General features: G+C 40.7%; 1 protein-coding gene across 1 annotated transcript in view; it reads left to right on the top strand.

The window, feature by feature from the left end:
* FAM20C (FAM20C golgi associated secretory pathway kinase) overlaps positions 1-24956 on the top strand; it is a 146050-nt gene that overhangs the window by 96046 nt on the left and 25048 nt on the right. Inside the window, exons 4-5 of the mRNA XM_072597805.1 lie at positions 15187-15279; positions 18302-18417. Of these exons, the coding sequence (XP_072453906.1) occupies positions 15187-15279; positions 18302-18417 (209 nt within the window). The remainder of the gene's footprint in view (positions 1-15186; positions 15280-18301; positions 18418-24956) is intronic.

Below are 24956 nucleotides of genomic sequence, written 5' to 3'. Positions count from 1 at the left end.
ATCATTTGAAAAGCTGTGATGTGAGAGCCCTTTAATGTTTGCAGTATGCCTGTGACCATTCAGAGTAGGGGAGGAGGAGTGGATACTTTGTACTCAGCTTTATATCACTTCTCTCTCCCAGCTAAGAAATCTGTTCTTTCCATGGTTGTATTCTGGTTATTCTTAGAATCAAAAAGTATCGGAACTGCAAAGAACCATAGAGATCACCTAGACACACTCCATTTATAGAAAGGCAGCAAAAATAGTAGATTTGGAGTCAGTGGATGTGGGTTCAATAGAATCTTAAAGCCTCTCTGGGCCTCAGTTTCCTCATTTGTAAAATGAGGAAGTCAGACTACTCACTAGATGATTTCTAAAGAATTTTACAGTTCTCAGTATATGATCCTATTATAGATAAAGAGAACTTGAGCCTCAGAGGGGTTAAACTATTTCTTTAAAGTCATATGTGCCCCATATCTCCCCATGTGCCCCATGTTTAGTATGTCAGACCATACTGTCTCTCCAGATCCTTGGTTTGCATTTTTTTGGCTATGTATAAGGATGATCGCTGGTGCCCAGTCTCATATCTTTGAATTTGCATTTCACACACATACATATATACACATAATACATGTAGATTGTGTCCCAAAAGTCTGAGTTCAGTTTTCAGCAACTTAAAAATAAGATAACCTGTATGTATGTACATACTACATGCACATATATATAAAGATGTTTCTGTATGTATGCATACACATATATGTACATGTAAAGATGTGTTTATGTGTGTATGTATGTATACCTGCATGTATTTGATACAGATCTTTGATTTCATCTGTGTAGACAACTCCCTGATATGAAATCTCTCTCAACAGATACATATAGTCTTAGAGACAGGCTTTGGTCACTGACAGTTTTAAATGCCTTGGCCAGGGCCACACAGCCAGAGGTGGTACTTTAAATGCTGATCTTACTGACTCCAGGGACCAGCTCTCTCTCTATCCACTGAGCTGTGGTGCCTCTTATCTATCTACTCACATAATCAAGTATATCATTTTGTTGGACATTGTCAATTTGATTCCGTTAGAAATGTTCTAGTGTCATTTTTTTCTCAATTAAAGCCTTTTTTTCTCCTCCTCTTCCTCCTCCTCCTCCTCTCTGTCTCTGTCTCTGTCTGTCTCTGTCTCTCTCTGTGTCTCTGTCTCTGTGTTTCTGTCTGTCTGTCTGTCTGTTTCTCTCTCTCTCTCTCTCTCTCTCTCTCTCTCTCTCTCTCTCTCTCTCTCTCTCTCTCTCTCTGCATGGTGTAAAGACCTGCTGTTTACCTTCATCATTCTATTTTTGCCAATTAGTTACTTGGGTGTAGTTAATGCTCTGGACACAATGCTTTTAATTTCCTGGGGACACCATTTCTTAAGGTGATAGCTAGAGTCATTAGACCTTTATCTCTAGGTTGGCTGTCTCTTGTTGGATATATTTGTGAGTCTTGTGTACACATCTAGCAAGTCTGTTTATAATGCCCCACTGCCAGGAGGCCATGCCCTTTGAGTTGTTTTTCCAGTAGTGAAATGGATTTGTGTTGATCTGCGCACACTCATACCCAGGCTCCTCCGGGAGCCATTAGTAAAATGGAGAAGCAGGCAAGGTTCAACTCCCTCCCTGTAGGTATCATCTTCCTCTCTTCTAGTACCCCCTTGTTTCCACCCATAGTTGGCCCCTGCTTTAATTCTACCTTCTGGTTCTTCAGGATTCTGTGCCATCCTTAGTTGGTGGCCAAAGTTCCCAGCCTCTTCATCTCAACCTAGACCATCAAAACTTAGCTGATTTGAATCCCTTTTTCTGAGGATTTCACCAAAGGCAAGGGAACTGGAAAACTCACCTGAACTGTTGCATTAAGAGAGAGTTACAGAATCAGCATGTTATCTAATCAAGCACATTGTTGTATTTTAACTAGGGCTTTCTCACACTATACTCTAACCCAGAGGTTCTTATCCTGGGGCTCTGAACTTTTTTAAAAAAATATTTCAATACCTTTATTTCAATGATTTTCTTTGTAAATTTTTATTTTATTTTAAGCATTTTAAAACTTTCTTCTGAGAATGGGGTCCAAAGAGCTCATGGACTATACAAGGGGCCCATGACACCAAAAAAGGCTAAGAACCCCTATTTTAACCCAGAGGAGGAATATTAATAGTGAGGATTTAAAGCATCATGGCAAGATGGTAAGAGAATTTCTTTTGAGGCTCTTCAGATCAAGCCACATGAGTGGTCCCCTACTGTGTGTATATATCAGGCCAGCCATTCTTGCCTGAGACACTTTAAAGTATACTGCACTTGGAATCAGGAGATTTGCCTTCAAGCTCCTGCTATGCCACCTAGTAAATAACTTTGGACAAGTTCATTTTCCTAGCCTCAGTTTTTGCATCTGTAAAATGGAGGATTTAAACCAAATGACTAATAATCTCCTTCTCTCCTCTTTATCTGTGACGTGTAAAGTGGCAGTAACAGTACCACCAATACCTGCTCTACTTACCTCATTAGGTTGTAAGGATCAGACAAAATAAGGAAAGTCACAGTTTAGTAAGCTAGTATAAAGAGTGACCTACCAGTGTACAGTGTTATGGGGGAAATAATAATGAATTACAAGTCAGAGGGATCTGCATTCAGATCTTACTTCTTTCCCTGAACTAGCTGCCTGTCCTTGGATGTCATCTCTGGGCTTCAGTAACTCATCTGTGAAAGGAGAAGTTTTGACCAGATGGCCTCCAAGGTCCCTGCTAGCTAGCTCTTAATCTGTGACTCAGTGATCATCATTAGTTGTAATGTAGTAATCAGATAAATGAAACTCACTTGGAATTCAGAAACCTGTACCCTCCTTCTGACTGGCAGAACTACACACAAAGTGAGATAAGATGAGATACTTAGGAAGAACTTAGCACAATGCCTGGCACATAGTAGGTCTTTGTTTAGTCATTTTTCCAACCGTATTCAACTCTTCCTGACCCACTTTGAGTTTTGTTTGTTTGTTTGTTGGGCAAAGATGCTGGAATGGTTTGTCTAGCTGCCCCTCTTATTTCATAGATGAGGACCTTTGAACCTATCAAGGTTTTTAAACAGGGGAATAAAGTTGGGTGACCTATTTACCTGACACTAATGTAGTACATGATTTTAAATGGACAGTTTGGGTGCAGGGAGGTCAGTTAAATATACATACAGTTACAAATATGTGCATATATATGCATGTAGAGAATTCAATAAGTAATGTGAATTTTCACTTTTCAGCCATTGATTACCATGCTTTACTGTGTGCCCTTAAAACAACGTCCGTGTATGTAGCATGCAGAGTTTCGACAACGTAAAGGAAGTAGCACTTTTTGCTCATGTTTTGAAAAGGAAGAGTTTTGAAGGAAGGCGATAATTCAGAAGTTCATAGATTTTTACTTGGAAGGCCCCTAGGAGATAGATAAACTAGTCTGATCTTCTCCTTATAGATGACAAAACTGAGGCTAGAATGATTAAAATTCTTCCCCAAGTTCACACATCTAGCAAGTGAAAGAGTCAGGATTTGAGCCCAAGTCTTCTTATTCCCATTTCTACAACTTTTAAGACAGTAGCTTGGGGGTAGAGTGGATAAAGTACTGAGCTTGCTATCAAGAAGACCAGAGTTCAAATCCTGCCTTGGACACTGACCAGCTTCTGTGACTCTAGGGAAGTCACTTAAACTCTCTCAGCCTCAATTTCCTCATCTATAAAAGGGAAATAATAGCAGCACTTAACTTCCAAGGTTATTTTAAGTCCCAAACCATAAAATACATTATAAATACTGACTACTACTATTATTATTGCCACCAGAGTCTCTTCCTGCTCACTCCCTCCCCCACATGTATTTTCATGCATGTACAAACATATACGCACCAACTCACAATTGTTTAAAAACTGTATGTGCTATAAGTGACATTCTGCGTACTATACACTGATGCAAGCCATGGAAGCAGCGAGTTTCATTAGAACTGTCTCCATGCCACCAATACTGACGTAAGCCCTTAATTCAGAATTCACTGACTACCTGTATTAGACGGGTACACCTGGTAAACATTATCCATTCTGTTCCCCTGACTCTCGGATCATCAATACTGCTCTTCCATCTCTACCAGTCTGAAGTAATAATAAAAAAAATACTGTTCTAGGAAGGAATCACTTTCCCAAACAATAATTCTTAGGGTTTTTTACTGAGTTACTGACAGAACTTTATTTTGGACTGAATCTCAGTAAGACAGATGACTCTCCACCAGTCTGTTAATAATGAAAATCAGTCAGTCAAAGGTATTGATTTAGCACCTGCTATGGGCCAAACATTGTGCTTGGTTACTTACCAATGTCCTACTTCTAGCCTCAAAACTACCACCTTGGGGAGTAACCCCCTAGAGAGATCAAATTCTAGGCTACCATAAGCAGTATGTGGGTAGATAGAGCCTCTTGAAAGGAATCAGCTTCCTGGTTGGGAAGAAAAACATCAACAAATGCTTTTGTTCCAAGTTACCTACCAAGTCCTGAGACAAGAAAAAAGAAATGGCAAATAGAGTCAAGCCATTTCCATCTGCCCTGCTACTGAATCCTCCTGTTAGAATGTGAACTCCTTGAGAGACGAAATTTACTCTTGGTTTTTCTGTATACTGAGTGCTTAGCCCAGTACTTGGCACAGAGCATTTAATAAGGGAGTTTTCATTCATCCAAATACAAAGCATGAAACTATCCCTTCTCTAAAGAAACCTAAGGAGGGGAATTCACTTGAAATTTGAATGCATGTGGATGCTTGAGGAAATTTTTAGCATTTCCATCAAAAAATGACTCCTATAAATTAAGAATATTATTTTAAGTTATGCTAATGACGCATAGTCACCCTCATTCTGTAAAGTAGCAGATGAATTGGAGTACAATTCATTGCTTCTCCAAAGGCTTGCTTTTTGGATATAAGATCATGGGGGGAGGCGAGGAAACAGAGAGAGACAGAGAAAGAGAGACAGAGAGAGAGACAGAGAGACAAAGAGATGGAGACTAAGAGAGGGAAAGAGAGAGATACAGAGAATGCGGGAGGGACAAAGGAACAGAATAAGAGTGAAAAGGGAAGGGGAGGGTAAGGGGAGGAGGAGACAGAGAGAGAAAGCTGCCTTAGAGCTGACCAGGAGAAACATAAGGCCTCTGCACTGGCCACAGGAAACAAGAGTCTAAAAGAGAGATAGGCTTCTATATCTCATCTAGTCACGTTCACCTTCCCACTTGATTGCTTCTAGCTTTCCCTGATACTTGGAGACAAAATCAGGCCATGTTCATTTCAATCTCAAGTCCAGGTCAGTGGAAGGACTGACCTTTTTTTTAAGGGCCAGGTCAGTTTTGAATTGAAAAAATTTAATCCTGTTGATGCCAGTGGATTCAATCCCTTGACCTATTGGTGTCCCTTTTAGCAATTCCTGCTGTTCTGCCTGATTGGGTGGTGTCTGTCATTTGCTCCCTTGACAAGAATTTATGAAGTGTCTGCTTTGTGCCAGGCACTGTGCCAAGCACTGAAGATACAAAGACAGAAAAATGAAAAAAACCCAGGTCTCAAGGAACTTAGACTCAAGCAAGAGGAACACCATGTGCGTGTGTGAATGGGTATAGGAACAGATCCAAAAAACGGACTTCTTATAGATGGTGACACCAGAGCTGCATTCTGAAGACCTCTTTGAAGTTGAGGGCAGTCATGGGGGAGGATATTCAAAGCACGGGAGACTGCCAGCCATGGAGGCTGGAGGTAGGGTACCATGAGAGAGGGACAGAGACAAGGTTGATGTGGTTGCAGTGATAGCACAGAGAGCGGAATAATGTGTAATGAAACTGGGAAGATGAAGGAAGGAAGGAAGGAAGGAAGGAAGGAAGGAAGGAAGGAAGGAAGGAAGGAAGGAAGGAAGGAAACAAGCAATTATTACATTAATAATGCTAATTTATTATTGGTCCTTACTATGTGACAGGCACCATGCTAGGCACTTTACAAGTGTTATCTCATTTGATCCTCACACCAACCTGGCGAGGTAGGTACCATTATTAGCCCTATTTTACAGCTGAGGAAACTGGGGCACAGAAGTTAAATGACCTGCCCGGTGCTTCATAGCTAGCAAGTGTCTGAGGCCAGATTTGAACTCAGTTCTCTGACTCCAGGCCCAGAGCTCTAACCACTGTGATACCTAGCTGCAGATTAAACAGGGACAGGTTAGAGTCTCTTAAGATAGGGAGTGACATGTATGCTTTGTTTTTATTTTTATCATTATTATTTCCATGGTGCTTTAATGTTTTAAAGGTATTTCTCTTAACAGCCTTGTAAATAATGAAAACCATTGTTCAGTCTTTTCAGTTGTGTCCAGTTCTTTGTGACCCCATTCTGGGGTTTTCTTGGCAAAGGTACTGAAGTGGTTTATCATTTCCTTCTCCAGCTCATTTAACAGGTGAGGAAACCGAGGCAAATAGGGTGAAGTGACTTGCCCAGGTTCTCACAGCTCATAAGTGCCTGAGTCCAGATTTGAACTCGGTAAGATGACTCTTTCTGACTCCAGATCCGGCCCTCTGTCCACTGGACCATGTCGCTGCCCCTGAATGCAATCTGCCATCTCTCATTTTACAGAGAAACGAACTGAGTCTCAACCTAGCTAGGAAGTGCCTTCATTGCAAAGGCATGAACCAAGAAGTCACTAGACTCAGGACAGATCTCATCATTTTACAGCAAGGTCTCTCTTTGCCTCCCCCCCCCCAAATGACACAGTCAGTTTCCCCAAAAAATGAAAACCCCAAACATAAAATTCCCTTCCAATCTTTACGAATCAGGGGTTATGTCATACTTAACTTCACCCTTCTCTCCCCCCAAGTCATAATTTCCTTTATCGTTATTTGTACCGAGAGCCAGTATAAAGTAGAGGAAGGGGCACAGGTCTGGGAGTCAGGAATCTTGGGTTCTAATTGCAGCCCTCCAACTAACTAGAGCTATAATTTTGTGCAAGACACTTTTCTCTGGGCCTTCATCTGTAAAATGACGGGGCAGAGGTGAGGATCTCTAGGGTCCCACTAAGCTCTACAGCCTTGATTTCCAATGACAGAATTTTCCTAAAATCTCTGTGCTTTTGTCAGATGTACCAAGAGGATGGAAAATAGTGCAATTAGGAAACAGAAGCTAGTGTGTGCTATTTGGGGATGATTAATGTTTAAAAAGAGAGAGAGATAAATAAATGAGGTTAGGGTAGCAGGATGTAGAAGACTATGCCAGATTGTTTGATGTTTCTGTACTGCCTAGAGAGAGAGTGCAGATAGAAAGCTTGTAAAAGAAAAATAATCCCTAAATACAGCAGACATCATTTTCTTCATCGAGGTCTAATCTTTGGTACAAATCAGGTGCTCTGTGGGAGTAAATTGTTCACTGGGCAGTGTAGAGAGGAAGGATCCCAACATTTGAAATGCTGCTTCTCTCACCCCTTTTCCACCCATAAAAGCAGCCTGTACTCTGGGCCCCTGTTCAGATTCCACATCTCTCATGAAACCTTCCCAGAATGCTTCATCCCAAAGTGTGCTCTCTCTCTGTCTCTCTCTCCCTCTCTCTCTCTGTCTCTCTCTCCCTCTCTCTCTGTCTCTCTCTCTCACCCTCTTTCTCTCCCTCCTTCACTCTTTCCCATTTCCTCCCTCCTTCTTCCTCTCTCTCTTTCCTTCCTCTCTCTCTGTCTCTGTTTCTGTTCTTTCTGTGTCTCTCTGTTTGTCCCCACTTCTGTCTGTCTCTGCCTGTTTCTGTCCCCCTCTGTCTTGCCCTATCTCCCTGTCTATCTCTCTTACTCTATCTCTGTCTCGGTCTCTGTCTTTTCTTGGAACACCCAGAGCACTTATCATTCATATCATCCATATAACTCTTCACCTCCCTGCAGTACATATCACAAAGCCTTGCACACAGTAGGTAACTTAACAAATATTTGTGGATTGAGTGATGAGGGGAATCTAATTTTCCAGGCTATAGAAAACCTAACTTTAGTCCTTCATCGTGGGATGAAGGCAATCTTGTATTCTAGAGGAGCACAATTTCTGAGAGGTCTTATCAGTCTGAAAAAAGACTTCAAGGACGGCTCAGTTCACTGGAAGGAGGATGTCATGATCCCATCTGGGCTTGGCTTGTGTTAGTCATCAGTGATTTGTATAGAAGGGTGTTAAAGTCTGGCACACATACACACATAGGCCTGGGCTCATCTAGAGCAGGGGTGCTCATTCAGTTAAGAATAATTAACCATGAATCAGGGTGGTAGATTGAGAAAACTTGAGTTCAAATCCTGTCCCTGACACCTCACTATTTGTGTAACTTTGAACAAGTCACTTAATATGACAGCCAGCCAGGTGGCACAGTGGGCTTGGAGTCATTTATATTAAGTGCTCTAGAAATAACTGTATGGTGGTGGGATTAGAGAAAAAGGAATGACCTAAGATCTTGAATAAATACAACCTCAGTTACCTGCTCTGAGATGAGAGCTTTGGACTAGCTTGCAGGTTCTTAATCTGAGGACTGTGAATTAGTTTTTATGGAGTTCAAATCTGGCCTCAGACACATACTGACTGTGTGACCCTGGGCAAGTCACTTTACCCATTTGCCTCAGTTTCTTTGGGGATAATAATAGAACCTACTAGAGTTTTTGTGAGGATCAAATGAAATAAGAATTACAAAATGCTTAGCACAATGCACGGTATATAGTAATTGCCGTATAAATGTGAGTTATTCTTATTATTGTCTCGGAGTCTCCCCCTTCATCTATAAAAGTGTGTGTGTGTGTGTGTGTGATGTCATAAAGGGCTTTTGAGGATCCTTATATTTCTCAGTCTATGATCTTGAATAAATGCGATATACATACATATATATTAGAAAGAGTCAGGGAGGGAGGGAGAGGGAGAGACACACAGTGGGGGAGAGGGAAAAGGAGAGGGCGAGAGGAAAGACGAGAGGAGAGGAGAGGAGGAAGGGGGAGAGAGAGACGGAGAGAGAGAGACAGAGAAAGAAAGAGACAAAGAGAGAATGAGAGAGAGAGAGACTGAGAGAGAAAGAGAGAGAGAACTACAGGTTCTAATTAGTGGAGGTGAGGAGATGGTATCTCCCAAGCACAGTGGACAGCTTTTCAGAAGCATGAAAATGGGATAAAAAATTGTTTCCTGGGAATAGCAAGTAGGTCCCTTTCCAGTGTCAGCATCCCGCCTACAGTCTTATCACAGGTCTGTAATAAGTGCTCCAGAAATAACTTCGTGGTGGCAGGGTTGGAGAGAAAGGAAAAAGATTAGAATTCGTGACCTGAGCAGGATGATTTTCCATAGCACTGGAAATGCCTTAAGGTGGAAAATCCAGCCTTCTAGGCAACTGGCTGGTACCTAGAATTCTGCCATTAGAAATTAATCCCTTTAACTTAATCCCCAAGACTTTGGCTCCAGTTGAACTCCAGATACTACCAGAGAAGAGAGGATCTCAAGCTGTTATTGGTTATTTATATCTGGTATGAATGAAAAATGGAAGGGAAGTTGCCAGTAAAGGTGGCCAAAGGCACGGAATTGGGAAGCTACCACCTAGCTTCCTTATTAGATTAAATAACAAATAGTGTTCACCTTCTGCCCCCTACCCTTGCCACTCCTCCCCCATATGGACATAAGGAATGAAATCCCTCTTCTTTTACCTTGAAAGGGTAAAGCCACTTGGCCTCCAGCCAAGGTGTATTGAATGACTGGCACAAGCCTTGGGAGAAAGGTCATTATGTTCTGTACTCTTGGTTCTGTCGCTAAGTTGATCAAGACAATTGTCTGAACCTTACTTACCTCCTCTGAGATGGAAACTTTGGACCAGTTTGGAGGTTCTTAACCTGAGGTCTGTGAATTTGTTTTTATTGTTGTTAATATTTTGATAACTATCTTTCAATACAATTGGTTTCCTTTGCAATGTATATATTTTATTTTATGTTTTTGAAAACATTCTTTTGAGAAGGGGTCGTTGACCTAAACAGTTAAGAACCCCTGCACTAGCTGATCTCTCAGATTCCTCCCACCTCTTTGCCTGGTTTTCGACTGGTAGAATCTTAGTGGTAGTCATTAATTGTCAAGAGGCATGGCCATGAACCAGAATATCCATTTTATTGGGTCAAAGATTAGAATTCAGGTTGCTTTGTCCAAACTTTTCAATTTTACAGATGAGGAAACAATCCCAAAGAGGTTACTTCCTTTTTCTCATTATGCTCTATAAAGAATAAGATTGCATTGTCTTTTAAATGTATTCTCTGAAGCCATTTTTCTTTGTAAAGGAACAGTTGTGTTATATTTCATCTCTCCAGGAGATTTTTTTTTTTAAAGCAACAGATGGAAGTGGTTTATTTACTTGAACAAATTTTCTGATACCTATCAGCTTACTCAAGTCATATTTGTAAGTGTGGGAAGGAATTGGGTGTGTCTACTTTCTCTTACTGGGTTTTCAAATTGTGTCTCCTTGTAGAAGGAGCTGAATTTGGAAGTTTTCCACCTTCCATTTGAGGGAAAAGTGGATATTTGTGTTCTGAAAGCACATCCCTTGTTAGCCATCTTTTCTTCTTGTATTGTCTTCACCAAACATGTCTTGCTTTGCTAAGGTCAGTAACAGCAGGCTGAGTTTGTGATCTGAAGTCTTAACTTGGTTTCCGGTCTTGAAGGTTTTGTCTCTTATAGATGGCTAGGTGGTGAAGTGGGAAGCCTGCAGACCTAAGAGCCAGGTGACCTGACTTCTAGTCTCAGCTCTGCTACTAACTAAACGTGTGGCTTTTGGCTTGCATATTCTTAGCTAAATGTTAGAGAATTCCATGCCTGTTACTTTCTCCTCACTTCTCCTTGGTTTCCCAGGCTTCCTTCAAGTCTTAGACTTTCTCTAGCATCCTCAATTTTAGCACCTTCCTACCGTGTTGTATATAGAATTTGTCCATAGTGGTTGACATGTTGCCTCCCCCCCCCATTAGACTGAGTTTCTTGAGGACAGGAATTGTTTTTTCCTCACTTCCTTTCTTTCCCAGCACTTTGCACAGCACCTGGCACATAGCAGATAAATAATTAGTTAACAAAGAAACAAACAAATAAATAAATAAAGAGCTGATAAATGCTGGATGACTTGTTAGGTGGTGCAGTAGACAGAGAGCTGTCCCTAGATTCAGAATAAGCAAGGTCAATTCGTTCCCTAGATATTTACTAGCCATGTGACCCTGAGAAAAATCAGATAATTTCTATCTGTTTCAGTTTTTTTTCCATCTGTAAAACAGGGATAATAATAGCACCTATCTCCCAAGGTTGTTGTGAAGACCAACTGAGATAATGTCTGTACAATGTCTGACATACTTTAGGCACTCAGTAAATACTTATTTCCCTTTCCAATGAAGGGGTTGGATTGAATGATCTTTAAGATCCCGTTTTGGTTGTGAAATTGCCTGGTGGCACCTTATTGCCTTTAGGATCAAATATCCATTCCTCTCTTTGGTTTTGAAAGGTCTTCACATCCCTGCCCCCAACTTATACCTTCCTCCTCTTCCTACACCCTGTGGTCTAAGTACACTGACCCTGCTGCTCCTCCTCACACATGATAAACCATCTTCTGCCTCTGTGGCCTGAACAAGCTATCCCCACTACCTGGAATGTTTTCTCTCCTCTGCCTTTATGAACTCACCGTTTCCTTCAAAGCTTGGCTCATTTACTATCTTCTAAATAAAGTCTTTCCTGACTGCTACCCAGCCACTATTAGCCCCCAATTATTTTGTAAATGCATATATAATACGCATACCCAAGCATACACAAGTATATACAAACACACACATGCATTTATTAATCTGCTTTGTACTAGGCACTATATGTTAAATGCTAAGAAAGAAAGGGTAAAAACAGTCCCTATTCTCAAGAAGTCCACAGTCTGTCTCTCTCTCTCTCTCTCTCTCTCTCTCTCTCTCTCTCTCTCTCTCTGTATATATGTGTATATATGTATATAAATGTATGTATATATGTACACATCCATTTATGAGAGAAATATAGATATAGATATATTGATATACATAGATCAGTATACATGTATACATATTTTTACGTGTTGTCACACCCCAATAGAATGTAAGCTTACTGTAATCCCAGAACCTAGTACAGTTCATGGCCTAGTTGGCACTTAACAAATGCTGATTGATAAGATGGGCTGATGGGTGAATTCTCCAAAACTTCAAGGCCAGAGTACGAGTAACTAAAGGTATCTGTTCAGAGCCAAAAAGCAGAAAGCAGGAGATCTGGATGAATCCCAACATCCACAAGAACAATCACGAAAATTGAGAGATAGAGGAAACCCTAAGTCAGCAACAAAATAGACAGAAAGGTAGCAGGAGAAGAAGGGGAAGATGCTTGAGCAGGTTGGGACCAGGCATGTGGAGGCAGTTCACATAGGTGTTAGCCACCGATGGTCTCTGAAGTCTTTCTAACACTGAGATTCTGCAGTACTATTGGAAGGGCCTGGGAGATTAGGGACATAGAGGGCCAAGATGACCACAAGCAGCATTAGGGACGGATGCCAGGGATCCTGGATCACAGGAGTAGTTTTCTCTCCCTGATGCTTCTGAGCATCACTTTGGGAAAGGGTCCAAGCTCAGTGGAGTTGGTCTCAGCTGTTCCATTGGGAGCAGGCTATGGGCATCACCTGGATGAAGAAGTACTCATTGGACCACAAATCCTGACAAATCTCCTGGCTCTCGGTCCAATCTGCTACAGTCCCTTGTACAGAGGAAATCACTGGAGTGTGACACTGTGAACAAGAGGCTGTCCCAGCAGCCCCTCCAAACAGGTGCCTGGGTGTTGGACAGATACTCTACCTACCCCAGCTGTGTGTACTGTCGAAGAGCTAGGTATTGTTGGCAGATGGCAATTATTTACCTCTGGCAAGGGGGTGAATAGATTGGATTATTTATGTGGGCTTAGGGAGGCCGAGTTTAATATTAACATCTTATGTTTACATGGTGAAATCTGTGACTTTCATTTCCCTGGCTCTGAAAATGAACAAACAACAGTCTCTCGCACCTCCAGAGCAGGATTTTGCTTATCAGGCTTTGGAAACCCCAGGAGAGGTGTTTCAGAAAAGATCCCAGATCGCTCCCTTTCTTTTTAAAGAAAGCTAACACTTTAGGGTCAGATGACTGTCCTAAAATGATGGACATTATTTCGGAGAAGATAGGGCCTATGTCAGAGAGAGGAGAGAAACTGATGCACGGCTGTGGAGATTTATATGTACACAGAGATGAGTCACTGACTTGCTGAAAAGTGGTTTGTTTATATTTTTACTATGATTCAGCCTAGTACTGTGGGAAGAGCATTGGGCTTGGAGTGTGGGTTCAGATGCTACCTCTGGCCCATACTAGTTGGATGTTCCTGGGTAAGCCAGCCATCTACTCTCCTTGAATTTCGGTTTCCCCATCCATAAAATGGAGCTAATAAATAGCTCCTATTACTCTACAGGATTGTTGTAAGGATCAATCAAATCACATGACATTTGCAAAATACTTTATCTGTCTAAAGTTCTGTCTAAATTTCAGTTATATGTTTCAGTTGTTTTGTGTTTTTTTTTGGGGGGGGGGTATATGCATATAATCTCATGACTTAGGGAAACTCCCTTGGGTATCCTGGTGGCATAGGACTGTATAAAGTACAGGGCCTGGAGTCAGGAAGACTCATCTTCCTTCAATCGAATCTGGCTTCAGACACTTAGTAGCTCTGTGACCCTGGGCAAGTCACTTAACCTTGTTTATCTCAGTTTTCTCATCTGCTGGAGAAGGAAATGGAAACTACTCCAGTATCTTTGCCAAGAAAACCCCAAATGGGGTCACAAAGAGTTGGACAGGATTGAAACAACAGGACAGGGCAAGTGTACACAGGATGAGATTTTAAGTTTAATATGTACTATTAACATTATTACTTTATTAAGTTATAGACAATCAACAAAATAATAAATCAGGCACTGATTTATGGTGTTAGTGGATTTCTGAAGTGTAAGTGCTCACACCGAGAGTTTAACAGTTGGCTCCAGCACATCCCTGACCCATTATTGTTTGATCCTCACAGCAACTTGAAGCCAGGTAATATAAGTATCATATGAATTTTTATAGATGAAGAAACTCGAGAACCTGGTAAGCAAAGTGATTTGCCAAAGACTCCATTCAATTCACAAGATAAGGTCATAGATTTAGAAGGGGCTTTAAAGACCATCTAGTTCAACTCCTCTCCCTCATCTTTCTAGATGAGGAAACAGAGACCCAGAGTATTAAATCAACTTGCCCCATCCCACCCATGGCTAGTCATTGTCAGAGCTGGGATCTGCAACCAGGTCCACTGGTTTCTAAATCCGCTGTACCATACTGCCTCAATCCATGCTAATTCAATTTAGTTCAGCACAACAGATAGAATATCAGGTGGAGCTGGAAGAACAACGACCAAAAAACAAAACAAAACAAAATCCCTGCCTTCATGGTATTTAGATTCTGCTTAGGTAATTTATTACTTATAGGTGGTGAAATGGCAAATAGACCCATGGAAGAAAATTTGGGTCAGGGACAGGCTTTGTCTCCAAGAATGCAGAGAAGAGGGTCCCCATTGGCTGAGAGACCAAAACATTCTGATCCTTATTGCACTCACCTTGAGAGGTCAACTTCCAGGAAATTCCCAGAGGAAAATGAGAGGTTACTCTTCTCCCCCCACCTTCCATACCAATTCTTCTCCATAAAACACCTTCTAGTTATTCAAAGCAAAATCATATAGAACAGGTTATATTTGCTTATATTCTATTTTGCATCTAAAATTCTGAACAAAGAGAAGTTTGTTTTGAATGATAATTATTGGGAATGAATTGTGTGGTGGTGGATAGTCTGCATTTTCCAAGTAATACTGACTTTTCTTCTCTTGTCTGTACTTTTCATCTAATTATATATGTGCACATCATCTCCTCCAAAAGAATATAGGCTCTTTGAGGGTGGGGAAATTTGTCTTTGTATCCCCAGAGCTCAGGCCAATGAGAACTCAGCCAGTGCTTGGCACATGGTAGGTGCTTAATAAATGTTTCTTCAGGGATTAATTCCCCTGGGAGGATTGCTTCCTCAGTGAGAGATTCAGGCTCATTGGTTTCTGTTTTTGTCTTTTTTTCCTTCCCAGGCAAACCAGGGAGCAGGAGACACCTCCCGACTTTTTTTATTTCTCTGACTATGAAAGACATAATGCTGAGATTGCTGCCTTTCATCTGGACAGGTAAACTATCATTTCCTACCTTTGCTGACAATCCCAGTATGTCTGCCCCATCATTAGCCTCACTGAATTACAGAATCTCAGCTCAAACAAAGCCATGGTGAGTCTGGGCATCCCTCCTCCTTCCATCTGTTCCCCACCAAAAGAAAAAAGGAGTCATCATCATTCAGTTCTCAGTGAGACAAATACTAATACGCTGTAATCCTATGCTGATGAAGTGTGACTCTGCATGATACTGGATTGCTTTTCCCTCTTTCCTTCCCCATCCTCCTTCATCAACAGTTGTCGGACATACATCGAAAATGTGGACCCAGTTCTAATGGTCAGCAGAGCTAAATTGAAGTAAAAAGTATATCTGTAGCTTAATGTGGTCACAAAGACTTTTCCAAAATCAGAGGAGCGAGAGGAAGTCCCATACCTCTTTGTAAGGGACACACACACACACACACACACACACACACACACACACACACACCCCATTATGTTTTTTTACAGATAGAATATAGTTAAAATGAATATAAATGGAAGCCTGGAAGGGAGAACTGGAGAAGTGTCAGAGAGAGACCGCATGTAATCAAGCATGAAGTATTTCTAAATACTGTGTGCCAGAATACTGTAAATGCTAGGAATATAGAGACAAAATCAAAATAGTTGCTGCCCTCCAGGAGCTTACATTCTCTCAGTAGAAAGAACATGTACAAAGTCTTAAGACCAGAGTAGGAAGAGATATGTGGGTAGGATTAGGCAACAGGAAAAAGTACCAGTGGATGGGTTGGGGAGGAAGATATTACTAGTGTACCCCACTATAGTTTTGATTGGTATATATTTGAGGATCCGAGGTTTATTTTTTAGCTCCACCATTCTATCTCTACCCCATCTTGTCCTCTGTAAAAGCACAAACCACATTTTTCCTACAGTAGCACAGAGTCCCCCAAGTGATTACCCCAATTTTTTCTATCTAAAGAATGGCTCTGTTCAAGTCAGAGATAAATCATTTTCCAGAGAACTGCTTTTGGGGATGTTTCACCCTGTTTCCCTTCAACTGATAACATTAATTTGAACCTACTTGCTTACAGAATGTTCTTAGAATACCTGTTGTCTTCTCGTAGAGAGCCAGCTTTCATCCCAGCCAAACACTAGACAAGAAGAAGTAGTGATCAGGATGCAGCTGTCTGGGGCCCCACAAAATTCAGAGCTCAGGCAAGAGTGACTGATGGGAGGGAAGATCCCCAGATCTCCTTTCCCTCCCTTTGGCATCTCAAGCAATAAGGAGAAATCACTCTGTGCAAATCCTGAGTTTTCTCTCCAGGAGGGTGTTATCTTTTCTCCAGTAATAAAATAAATAAATGTATTTAAACTTGTTAAATAGATTTGGGGAAAATTTTTGGATGTAAACACTTTGGGGGGAGCACTTGTGTACACTGAAGTCTCTACTTGTTTGGAGGTCAGAATTCTAGCAACCTATATATGGAATATAGCCTGACCTGTAAGCAAGCATAAAGCCCCATAGAAAAGGCAAACAGTAGCCACAGAACACAGGTATTCTATATTTTAGAAAGTAAGGATGCTCTCCTTTAACTGTTGAGCACATGGAGAGGTGAATCACCAAAAAGAGCTATATGAAATGAAAACTTGGATCTGTGAGCAGCAGTAAAAACTGACAGCTGACTGTGAAAGAAAGAGACAGAAAAACTAAAAAAGTAGGCTAATTTTCCCATATGATTTCTAGTTCTTCAGAACAACAATCTGTAGTCATTTCATATAAAAGCAAACATTCCTTTCACACCTCAGTAGCTTATTTTATAACAGTACAAAAAATGATGCTTGTTAATTATGTCAGTGATGATTTGGAAAAGGTTAGATTATGTTCAGAACACCCTGTTTAAGAAAATAGGAGGATGATGGGCATAGTGGTACATGCCTGTTACTGGGGAGGCTAAAGCTGGTGGATCACGAGCCCAGAAGCTCGGACTGAAGAAGGCCTAAAACCAATTGGGTGTCTCCACTAAGTTCAGCATAAATATGGTGAGCTCCCAGGAGTGAAGGGCCACCAAGCTACCTAAGGAAGGGTAAATTGACCCAGATCAAGGGGAAAAACATGGAACAAGTTAAATCTTCTGTGCTGATCAGTACTGGGATCCATCATGTGGGCAGCCACTTCAATTCCTTCATAGGTGAGATAGGGAGTAAAGGAAGGAAAGAAGAAAGGAAGGACAGAGGGAGGGAAAAAGGAGGGAATGGAAGGAGGGGGAGGAGAAAGGAAAAGAGGAAGGAAGGAAAGAAGGAAGTAACAATATACTCCAATGTATTAAGGCTTACATTGTCAACCATTAAAAAGTTTTAATGTTTTGCTTTACTATGCATATCTGATACAAGGGTTTTATTTTGCTTTCATTTGGGAGGCCAGGGAGGTTAGAGATGGGGGTTACCAAAATGAGGGGGGAAGGAAAAGAAAAGTAGGAAAAGAGGATCATCAAAGCATTTAAAATGCATAGAACAAAACGGAACAAAGGTTAGTAAAAAACGTAGACAAGCAGAGCATCTGAAAATAATATGTTGAATGTATTATATTCTTAAAAAGAAAAACAAGCTCTCCATAATAAAGGTTCACAGACTCATGTACAACCTTTTTTTTTTTTCCTGCCTGTCCTACTTTACATGTGGAAATGCTCCTTTTACTTAGTATTGGTTAAGTTCAGAATTTTAAAAGGAAAAAAAATTCATAGCATTTTAACTAAGGAGTCGGAGAAGCTTTACTTATGTTGCAAAGAATGATTCATTCCCTAATGCATAGTCTGTTTCTTTTGTGTCCTTCATCTCCCAGCACATGAGGCAGCAGAAGGATGTACCCATGGGTGCTCTTTATCCCATCAGTCCTCCAACTAGGGCTGGGTCTCAAAGACAGTAAGAATCCAAGTAATTCAGTTCAGTTAAAAATAACTCAGTTGAGTTGAGCCATGTACAAAGAGCCTCATTGTAATGTTTTGTGTTTAATTATTGTTATTTTCCTTGTTTTTACTCTCAGAATCCTAGATTTTCGCCGTGTTCCTCCAGTTGCAGGCCGAATGGTCAATATGACCAAGGAGATAAGGGATGTCACACGAGACAAGAAACTGTGGAGAACATTCTTCATCTCTCCAGGTATCACTGCACACCTACAGCTGTAACCACAATGAGTCTCATTTCTGGAATCCTGGGAAGAGGGGAAAAGATTATGTCTGATAGTTCTTTCCCTGAGGGCTATTGAACACTCTGTGTGTGTCAGTTTGATTTTCTTTATAATAAGGGGCTATCACTGCATTTTCCTTGTAAGTCTTGTAGCCTCATAAGGTAAATACAATGAAATCCTGTGATGTCAGGATTCCTTGCACAGATATAAAGCAGGATGAATAAGGAAACATTAAATGAAGGAAACAATCCTCCATGGGTCAGTTTGGGGCATTTTATAGAGAAAGCTATTAAAAGCTGAGATGAGATAAATAAGGTTTCATGGTGAAATAGATCAAATTTGCATCCAGATAGCTCACCATGACTCATTCATTTTACAAAAATACGTTAAGTACAGTGTGTGCAGAGTATCGTGTTATGTCTGGATCTATAAAGTATCCCCTTGGTGATTTGATTGGTATAGCATTAAATCTATAAATTAATTTGGGTGGTATAGTTTTTATGGCACAGCCCAAACATGAGCACTGAATATCTCTTCAGTTATTAATTTACAAAGCACTGTGCTTGGCATAAAAGTTTAGATAAAGTAAAAATTTCTTCTTCAGATCCATAGGGGCACAAAACTTGTATACAGATACCTGATATGCAGCATGGTGATATATAGGGGAAGTTCTGGATTTGGTATCGAAGGATCTGGGTTTGAATCCTAAATCTGTATGTTTGTGTTACCCTCTCTGGACCTCAGTTTCCTCATCTATAAAATGCGATTTTATCAGATGACTTCTAAGGGTTCTAATTTGTGGATCTTGATAATTGTATTAGAGACATCATTCAACAAGCAATAATTCCATTCATGCCATGTGCCACGTGATGTGTTGGGAGACTGAGAATACAAGTTTGCAAAAAGAATGAAACTGTCCTTTTCTCTCAAAGAACTCACACAGAAAGAAAAAACAAAGATCTCTGTGGGGTTACAAAGTGTCGCATGAGAAAACTGCACGTTAGACTTAGCAGCTTCATTCTACTACTGCTGCTAAGAGAAATCTAAACACACAGATTGGAGGAAAGAGTTGAGAATTGTCTGCTGCATAATTTTTAGCTGCAGTTACCCAGATTCTTCAGACAAAGGTGACTTTATTTTTTACCTCAATTATCCCCCAAATTGCTTCATTTCACTTTGCATCACTTTGCCCTGCCTCTTTGGGCGCTTGCCCATCCATTATAAAGCAGTGCTAGCAGTCCTTTAAAAGGTGGCTATGTTCTCCTGATCGAGAGATATGCCACCCAAACAGATTTGGGTCTGGTTGTTGTTGCTCTAAATGCTGACATTCACACATTGATAGCTACTAGAAACCCTGGAAAATGAAAAGCTAAGTCAGTGTTGCTAGAATTCTAACTTAGGATGTTTCAGCCTGTGATTATTTGCTGTATACTTGGAGTTGTGACACTTGGAATGGATGGATGGATGAACATTTATAAAACACCTACTCTGTGTGGTAAGTACCAAATCCTGTGATTACAAATGGAAAATTCCGTTCCCACTCCCAAGGAGGTCTCTATACTTGGGGAAAATAACACATAAAGGAGGGTTCATCCTCATGGAGACTGGAAGTCCCAGTCATTCAGATTAGCAATGCCCAGAGGTCTGGAAGATGTAGCAGCAGAGCAGACAGCCAGGACTCTTTTTGCCATTTAAGACTTTTAAAAGAGTGGAGTCAGAAGACATCATGAAACCAATAAAAAACATTACATTCTAATTCAGTTATTAAAATTAATTCATTTAGTTTGGAGAATCCCACTTTGTACATGAAGACTTCCCTGAACATCCTAGATGGAACTGATCTTTAATTCCTCATTTTACAGAGATAACTGATAACCAGAAGAAGGAAGTGACCTACCTCAGGTCACACAGTCAGTTAGTGGGGAAGCCACAACTCAGACCCAGGGCTCCTGATTCCCAGAATCCCTAGGACAACATTCAGTCCCCTTCAGTAATTCCCTTCCAGTAATACTCTGTTCCTTTCTTGCCAGTATCAGGTGGCATAGGCTATTTCTATATATGTCTTATCTTCCTGATTAGATTGTCAAGGCGTTGAAAACAGAGGATTCATCTTCTTAAACTCAGGAAAACCAGCCTCAGACACTTACTAGCTGTGTGACCCTGGGCAAGTCACTTAACCTCTGTCTGATCCATCTGTAAAATGAGAATTATAATAGCGCTTACCTCTCAGAGTTCTTGTGAGGATCCATGAGACAGTAATTATAAAGCTCAGCACAGTACCTGGCACATAGTTGTTGTCTGTCTTTCATTTCTGAAGAGGGTTAATGACATCACAAGGGCAGCGTCTTGACTTGCACATGGATTGGATTTAATTGAAGTGAGGCAGAGCTTTGCAAAGTCATCGGCTTCACTCTCTTGCCCAGAATCGTCAAAGTCCAATGGCAAGACAAAAAGTCAAGATGAATGACACATAGTAGGTACTATACAAATGTTAGTTATTATAGCAATCATTACTTTATAGCTGTGCTACCCCGGCTCTCATCCCACATCCCCTAACATAGTGGTCTGAATATTATAGGAACATTTGCTGAGTGACTGAAATGTACTCATTTCATAAAACTCCTTGAGATGTTCAGCTCCCCACTAAGGCATCACAAAACCAATGTAAGGAATCTCTGACCTAGCATGAGATAGCTCCATGCTGCATCATTTTTCTTAATTTGGTCTGGCCCACCTGGATGCAGCAGTTTACACAGAATCACAGACTTTGTGCTAGGAGGAACATTAAAGGTCAGCCAGTCCAACTCCCCATTTTATAGAAGAAGAAAGCCTAAGTGACGTACCCAAGCTTACATTTGAACCCGTGGTCTCTGACTCCAAATTTACTTAATCCTGATCCCTCTACTGTACCATTGTACCTCATCATTAAGGGACTTATTCATTTCCTTGTCATGCTTTAGGATATGCTGGAGTTATCCCAGGGATTTGAATAGTGGAACGACTGGATGATATACCATAGGTAACTGAAACTGCCCAAAGCAGGGGAATCAACAATGAAAGCCGCTGGTTAATGTGAAAGATACTCATCTGGTCTCAGAGTTTTAGACATTACAAGGATGCCTCAGCCAGAAGATTTTTTCCCAGCTCTCTCTAATTCATCCAGATAAAAACCAATTAAGATATTTGATTATCTATGCCTCAAGCTTTGCTTGAACATAAAAGCCCAAACTAACAGCCTTTTTTCTATAGATTTTCCAGATCAATGTGCTCTGCTCTTTTCCTTAATTGTGCTCATAAGTTTGTCAAAATCAATCTCCATAAATCCATAATTTAATTAACTCTATTCTCATCACCAAAAGTGCAGTGAGCCCCTCATATACTTTATTCATCCCAGAGCACACTTAACCAAGGACAAAATCATATATGAAAGGCCCAAAAGTATCCACTGAAAAAAATACATTCCCATTCAGCATCGCATATGAAAAATGATTCAGCCCCATAGGATTTTAAAATTGTTGACCAAATCAGTAAGCAGGGAATACTTAATTAGATGTTATTAAAATCAGAAGAGACCTTGGAAGTTCTTTGAACATGCCACTCAATGGAGGAATCCTTTATAAGGTATACTGGGCAAATGGTCAATTATCCTCTGCTTGAACACTTCCAGTGACAAGGAACTCACTACCTCACAAGGTCATTTGGACAACTCTGTCTGTTAAAGTGTTACTCTGTGCCATAACTGACCTCCCTATAGCTTCCAACCCATTGATCTCAGTTCTGTCTTTTGGTGAAACAAACAAAAATCTTTTTTTCTTCAGCCACATGATAGCTTTTCAGATAATTAATGGAAGCTGCTGAATTACCCCCTTATCATTTCTTCTTCAAAGTAAACCACCTGGGATCCTTCAGTTCATAACATAGGGTCTGGCACATCTTAGGCAAGTAGTAAATGCTTACTTGCTTGATTCAATCAATCCAGAGCCCTTCTCCACCCCAGTCCTGGACTCACCTTAGCAGGGAAATCCAAGGCTGATCAGTCTAAACCATAAGTTGTTTCCTTTTCAAATATGGGGCCCCAGGATCCCACCATGCTCCCAGTGTGGTCTGACCAGTACAGAGCACAGTGAAACTAATACTTCCCTTTAACTGGATCCTGTACTTTTGTTAACGTAACCAGAGATTTTTTGAGAGAGACAATTTGATCTCTTTCTGGTCTTGCCAGTATAAGTAAGCATGCCCAATTGAGAGCTTTGAGTGGATGATCTTGGAGACCTGTCTATGAGTGACTTCTCCCAGAATTCTGGGTTCTGATTGAATAAAAGCTTAAGGATTTCCCTGGAATAGATCCAGAGAACCCTAGCACATTCTTCTGCTTCAAAAACCACTGGATATTATCTATTTCAATTCCACTGGATTTAATTCAGCACAGTGTAATTCAGTAAGCACCTTTTAAGAGCTGGGGTTAGATATGCAGACAAAATGAAAAATCAACTCTCCCCACTAGGTACTTATATTCTACTGGAAGGCACAACTTTTAGAGAGATAACTTCTTATAATAGAGCTAGAATAGAAAGAGAACAGTAGCTAGAGACAGCTCAAGGGATAGAGCACAGGACCCAAGTTCAGATGTGGCCTCTGACATTTAGTAACTGTATGACCCTGGGCAAGTCACTTAACTTCTAAGTGCCTCAGTTTCCTCATCTGTAAAATGGAGAAAACAATAGCACTTGCTGCCTAGCATTACCAGCGAGATAGCGGAGTGGATAGAGGGCTGGTCCTGGAATCGGGAAAGCTCATCTCCCTGAGTTCAAATCTGGTCTCAGAAACTAGCTGTGTGACCCTGGGCAAGTCATTTAACCCTGTTTACCTCAGTCTCCTCATCTGTAAAATGAACTGAAGAAGGAAATAGCAAGCCATCCCAGTATTTTTGCCAAGAAGACCTCAAATGGAATCACAAAGAGTCAGACCTGACTGAAAAGCAGTTGAACTTAACTTCCTAGGGCTGTTATGAAGATGAAATGAGATAATAGTGTTGTAAAGCACTTACCAACTTTAAAGTGCCCTATAAACGCTGTCTAATATTATGATTAGTGATCGAATTACTAATTGCATCAAGGAAAGCAAGCTGCAGGCCCGAGGCATCTGAGATAAAGTTGAGGCTTCTGAGAGGCTTTCTAAATGAAATACTAGGGAATGGAAGTAAGTCAATAATTATTTAACTTAATTTTACATCCTTTGTCGCAGAGTGGACTCACAATAGCTTGACTACTAATGAATAGTAATTTACCAGGATAAAAAGGAGCAACATTAAAGATGTCAGCCATGGTCTTTAAAATAATTGAGGGAGCCATTTAAGGAATCCATGCTATAGAGAGTGCTTTTATTCACACTTTGCAATCCTGGAGGGTTATGGAACCTCCATCCCCCACAAACAAAAGACCATCTCAGTCAGTTATCACTCTGGACAGTGGGATTGAAGTTATACTTCTCCTTTGGGACAGTGATCTGGCATTTTCACTCCTGCCTCAACTTTGAGTTTGAAATGACCATCAAATGTCAAGATAAAACATGAGGAGTTAGTTTCTTAGAAACAGGGACTGGACTTGGGATTTCACTGGTATAGGGAATTCGCAGATGGGGAAGTGCCCCTCTTAATCCAGAACAGTACCTTCTCCATCACTAATGGTGTTAAGATAATTGCTGAGGAGTAAAAGTTAAGTAGGGGTAGCAAGGTGGCACAGTGGATAGAGCTAGGGATCAGGAAAACTCATCCTCCTGAGTTCAAATCTGACCCCACATATTTACTAGCTGTGTGACCCTAGGCAAGTTACTTAACCCTGTTTGCCTCAGTTTCCTTGTCTGTAAAATGAGCTGCAGAAGAAAATTGCAAACCACTATAGTATCTCTGCCAAGAAAACTCTAAGTGGGATCACAACTAAAAGGACTGAAAAAACTAGCAAACATAAGGATACTTTATCTTGTAATCTCTGAGAGGGCAGGTACTTTTAGTAAATAAAGAACTAACTTTTGAGTCAGGAGGACCTAGGTTCAAGTACTGCCTCAGTACATATTAGCTACGTGACCACATGGTTCAGTATCAAAGACAACTATCTAAAGCAGGGTTTCTTAACCGTTTTTTGTCATGGATGCCTCCCACTCTCCTTTACCAGTCTGGTAAAGCCTATAGACCACTTCTTAAAATAATGTATGTTGTCTATACTCATAATTGAAGGAAATACTAAATTTCTTTTAGAGGTTAGTGAAAATAAAGCTGAATTCTTTTTTTAACCATCTTCATTTATGGATCCTGTGAGATCTAGCCATAGCCTACATGGGGGTCCATGGATCCCAGATGAAGAACTCTTGTTTTAAAGACTATAAATTCCCAATGAGCTGTATTTGATTACCTTCAGTGGAAGGAGCTGCTATACCAGTACTTTCCTGTGAAGTTGAAATCCGAAGTCTGGATATCCAAAAAATAGGTTTTTAAAGTACAGTATAGCTTCAGTTC

This window comes from Notamacropus eugenii, chromosome 3 (genome assembly GCF_028372415.1).
Source record: "Notamacropus eugenii isolate mMacEug1 chromosome 3, mMacEug1.pri_v2, whole genome shotgun sequence".
In the NCBI taxonomy this organism is placed as follows: Eukaryota; Metazoa; Chordata; class Mammalia; order Diprotodontia; family Macropodidae; genus Notamacropus; species Notamacropus eugenii.
This window is presented reverse-complemented; position numbering and strand designations above follow the sequence as displayed.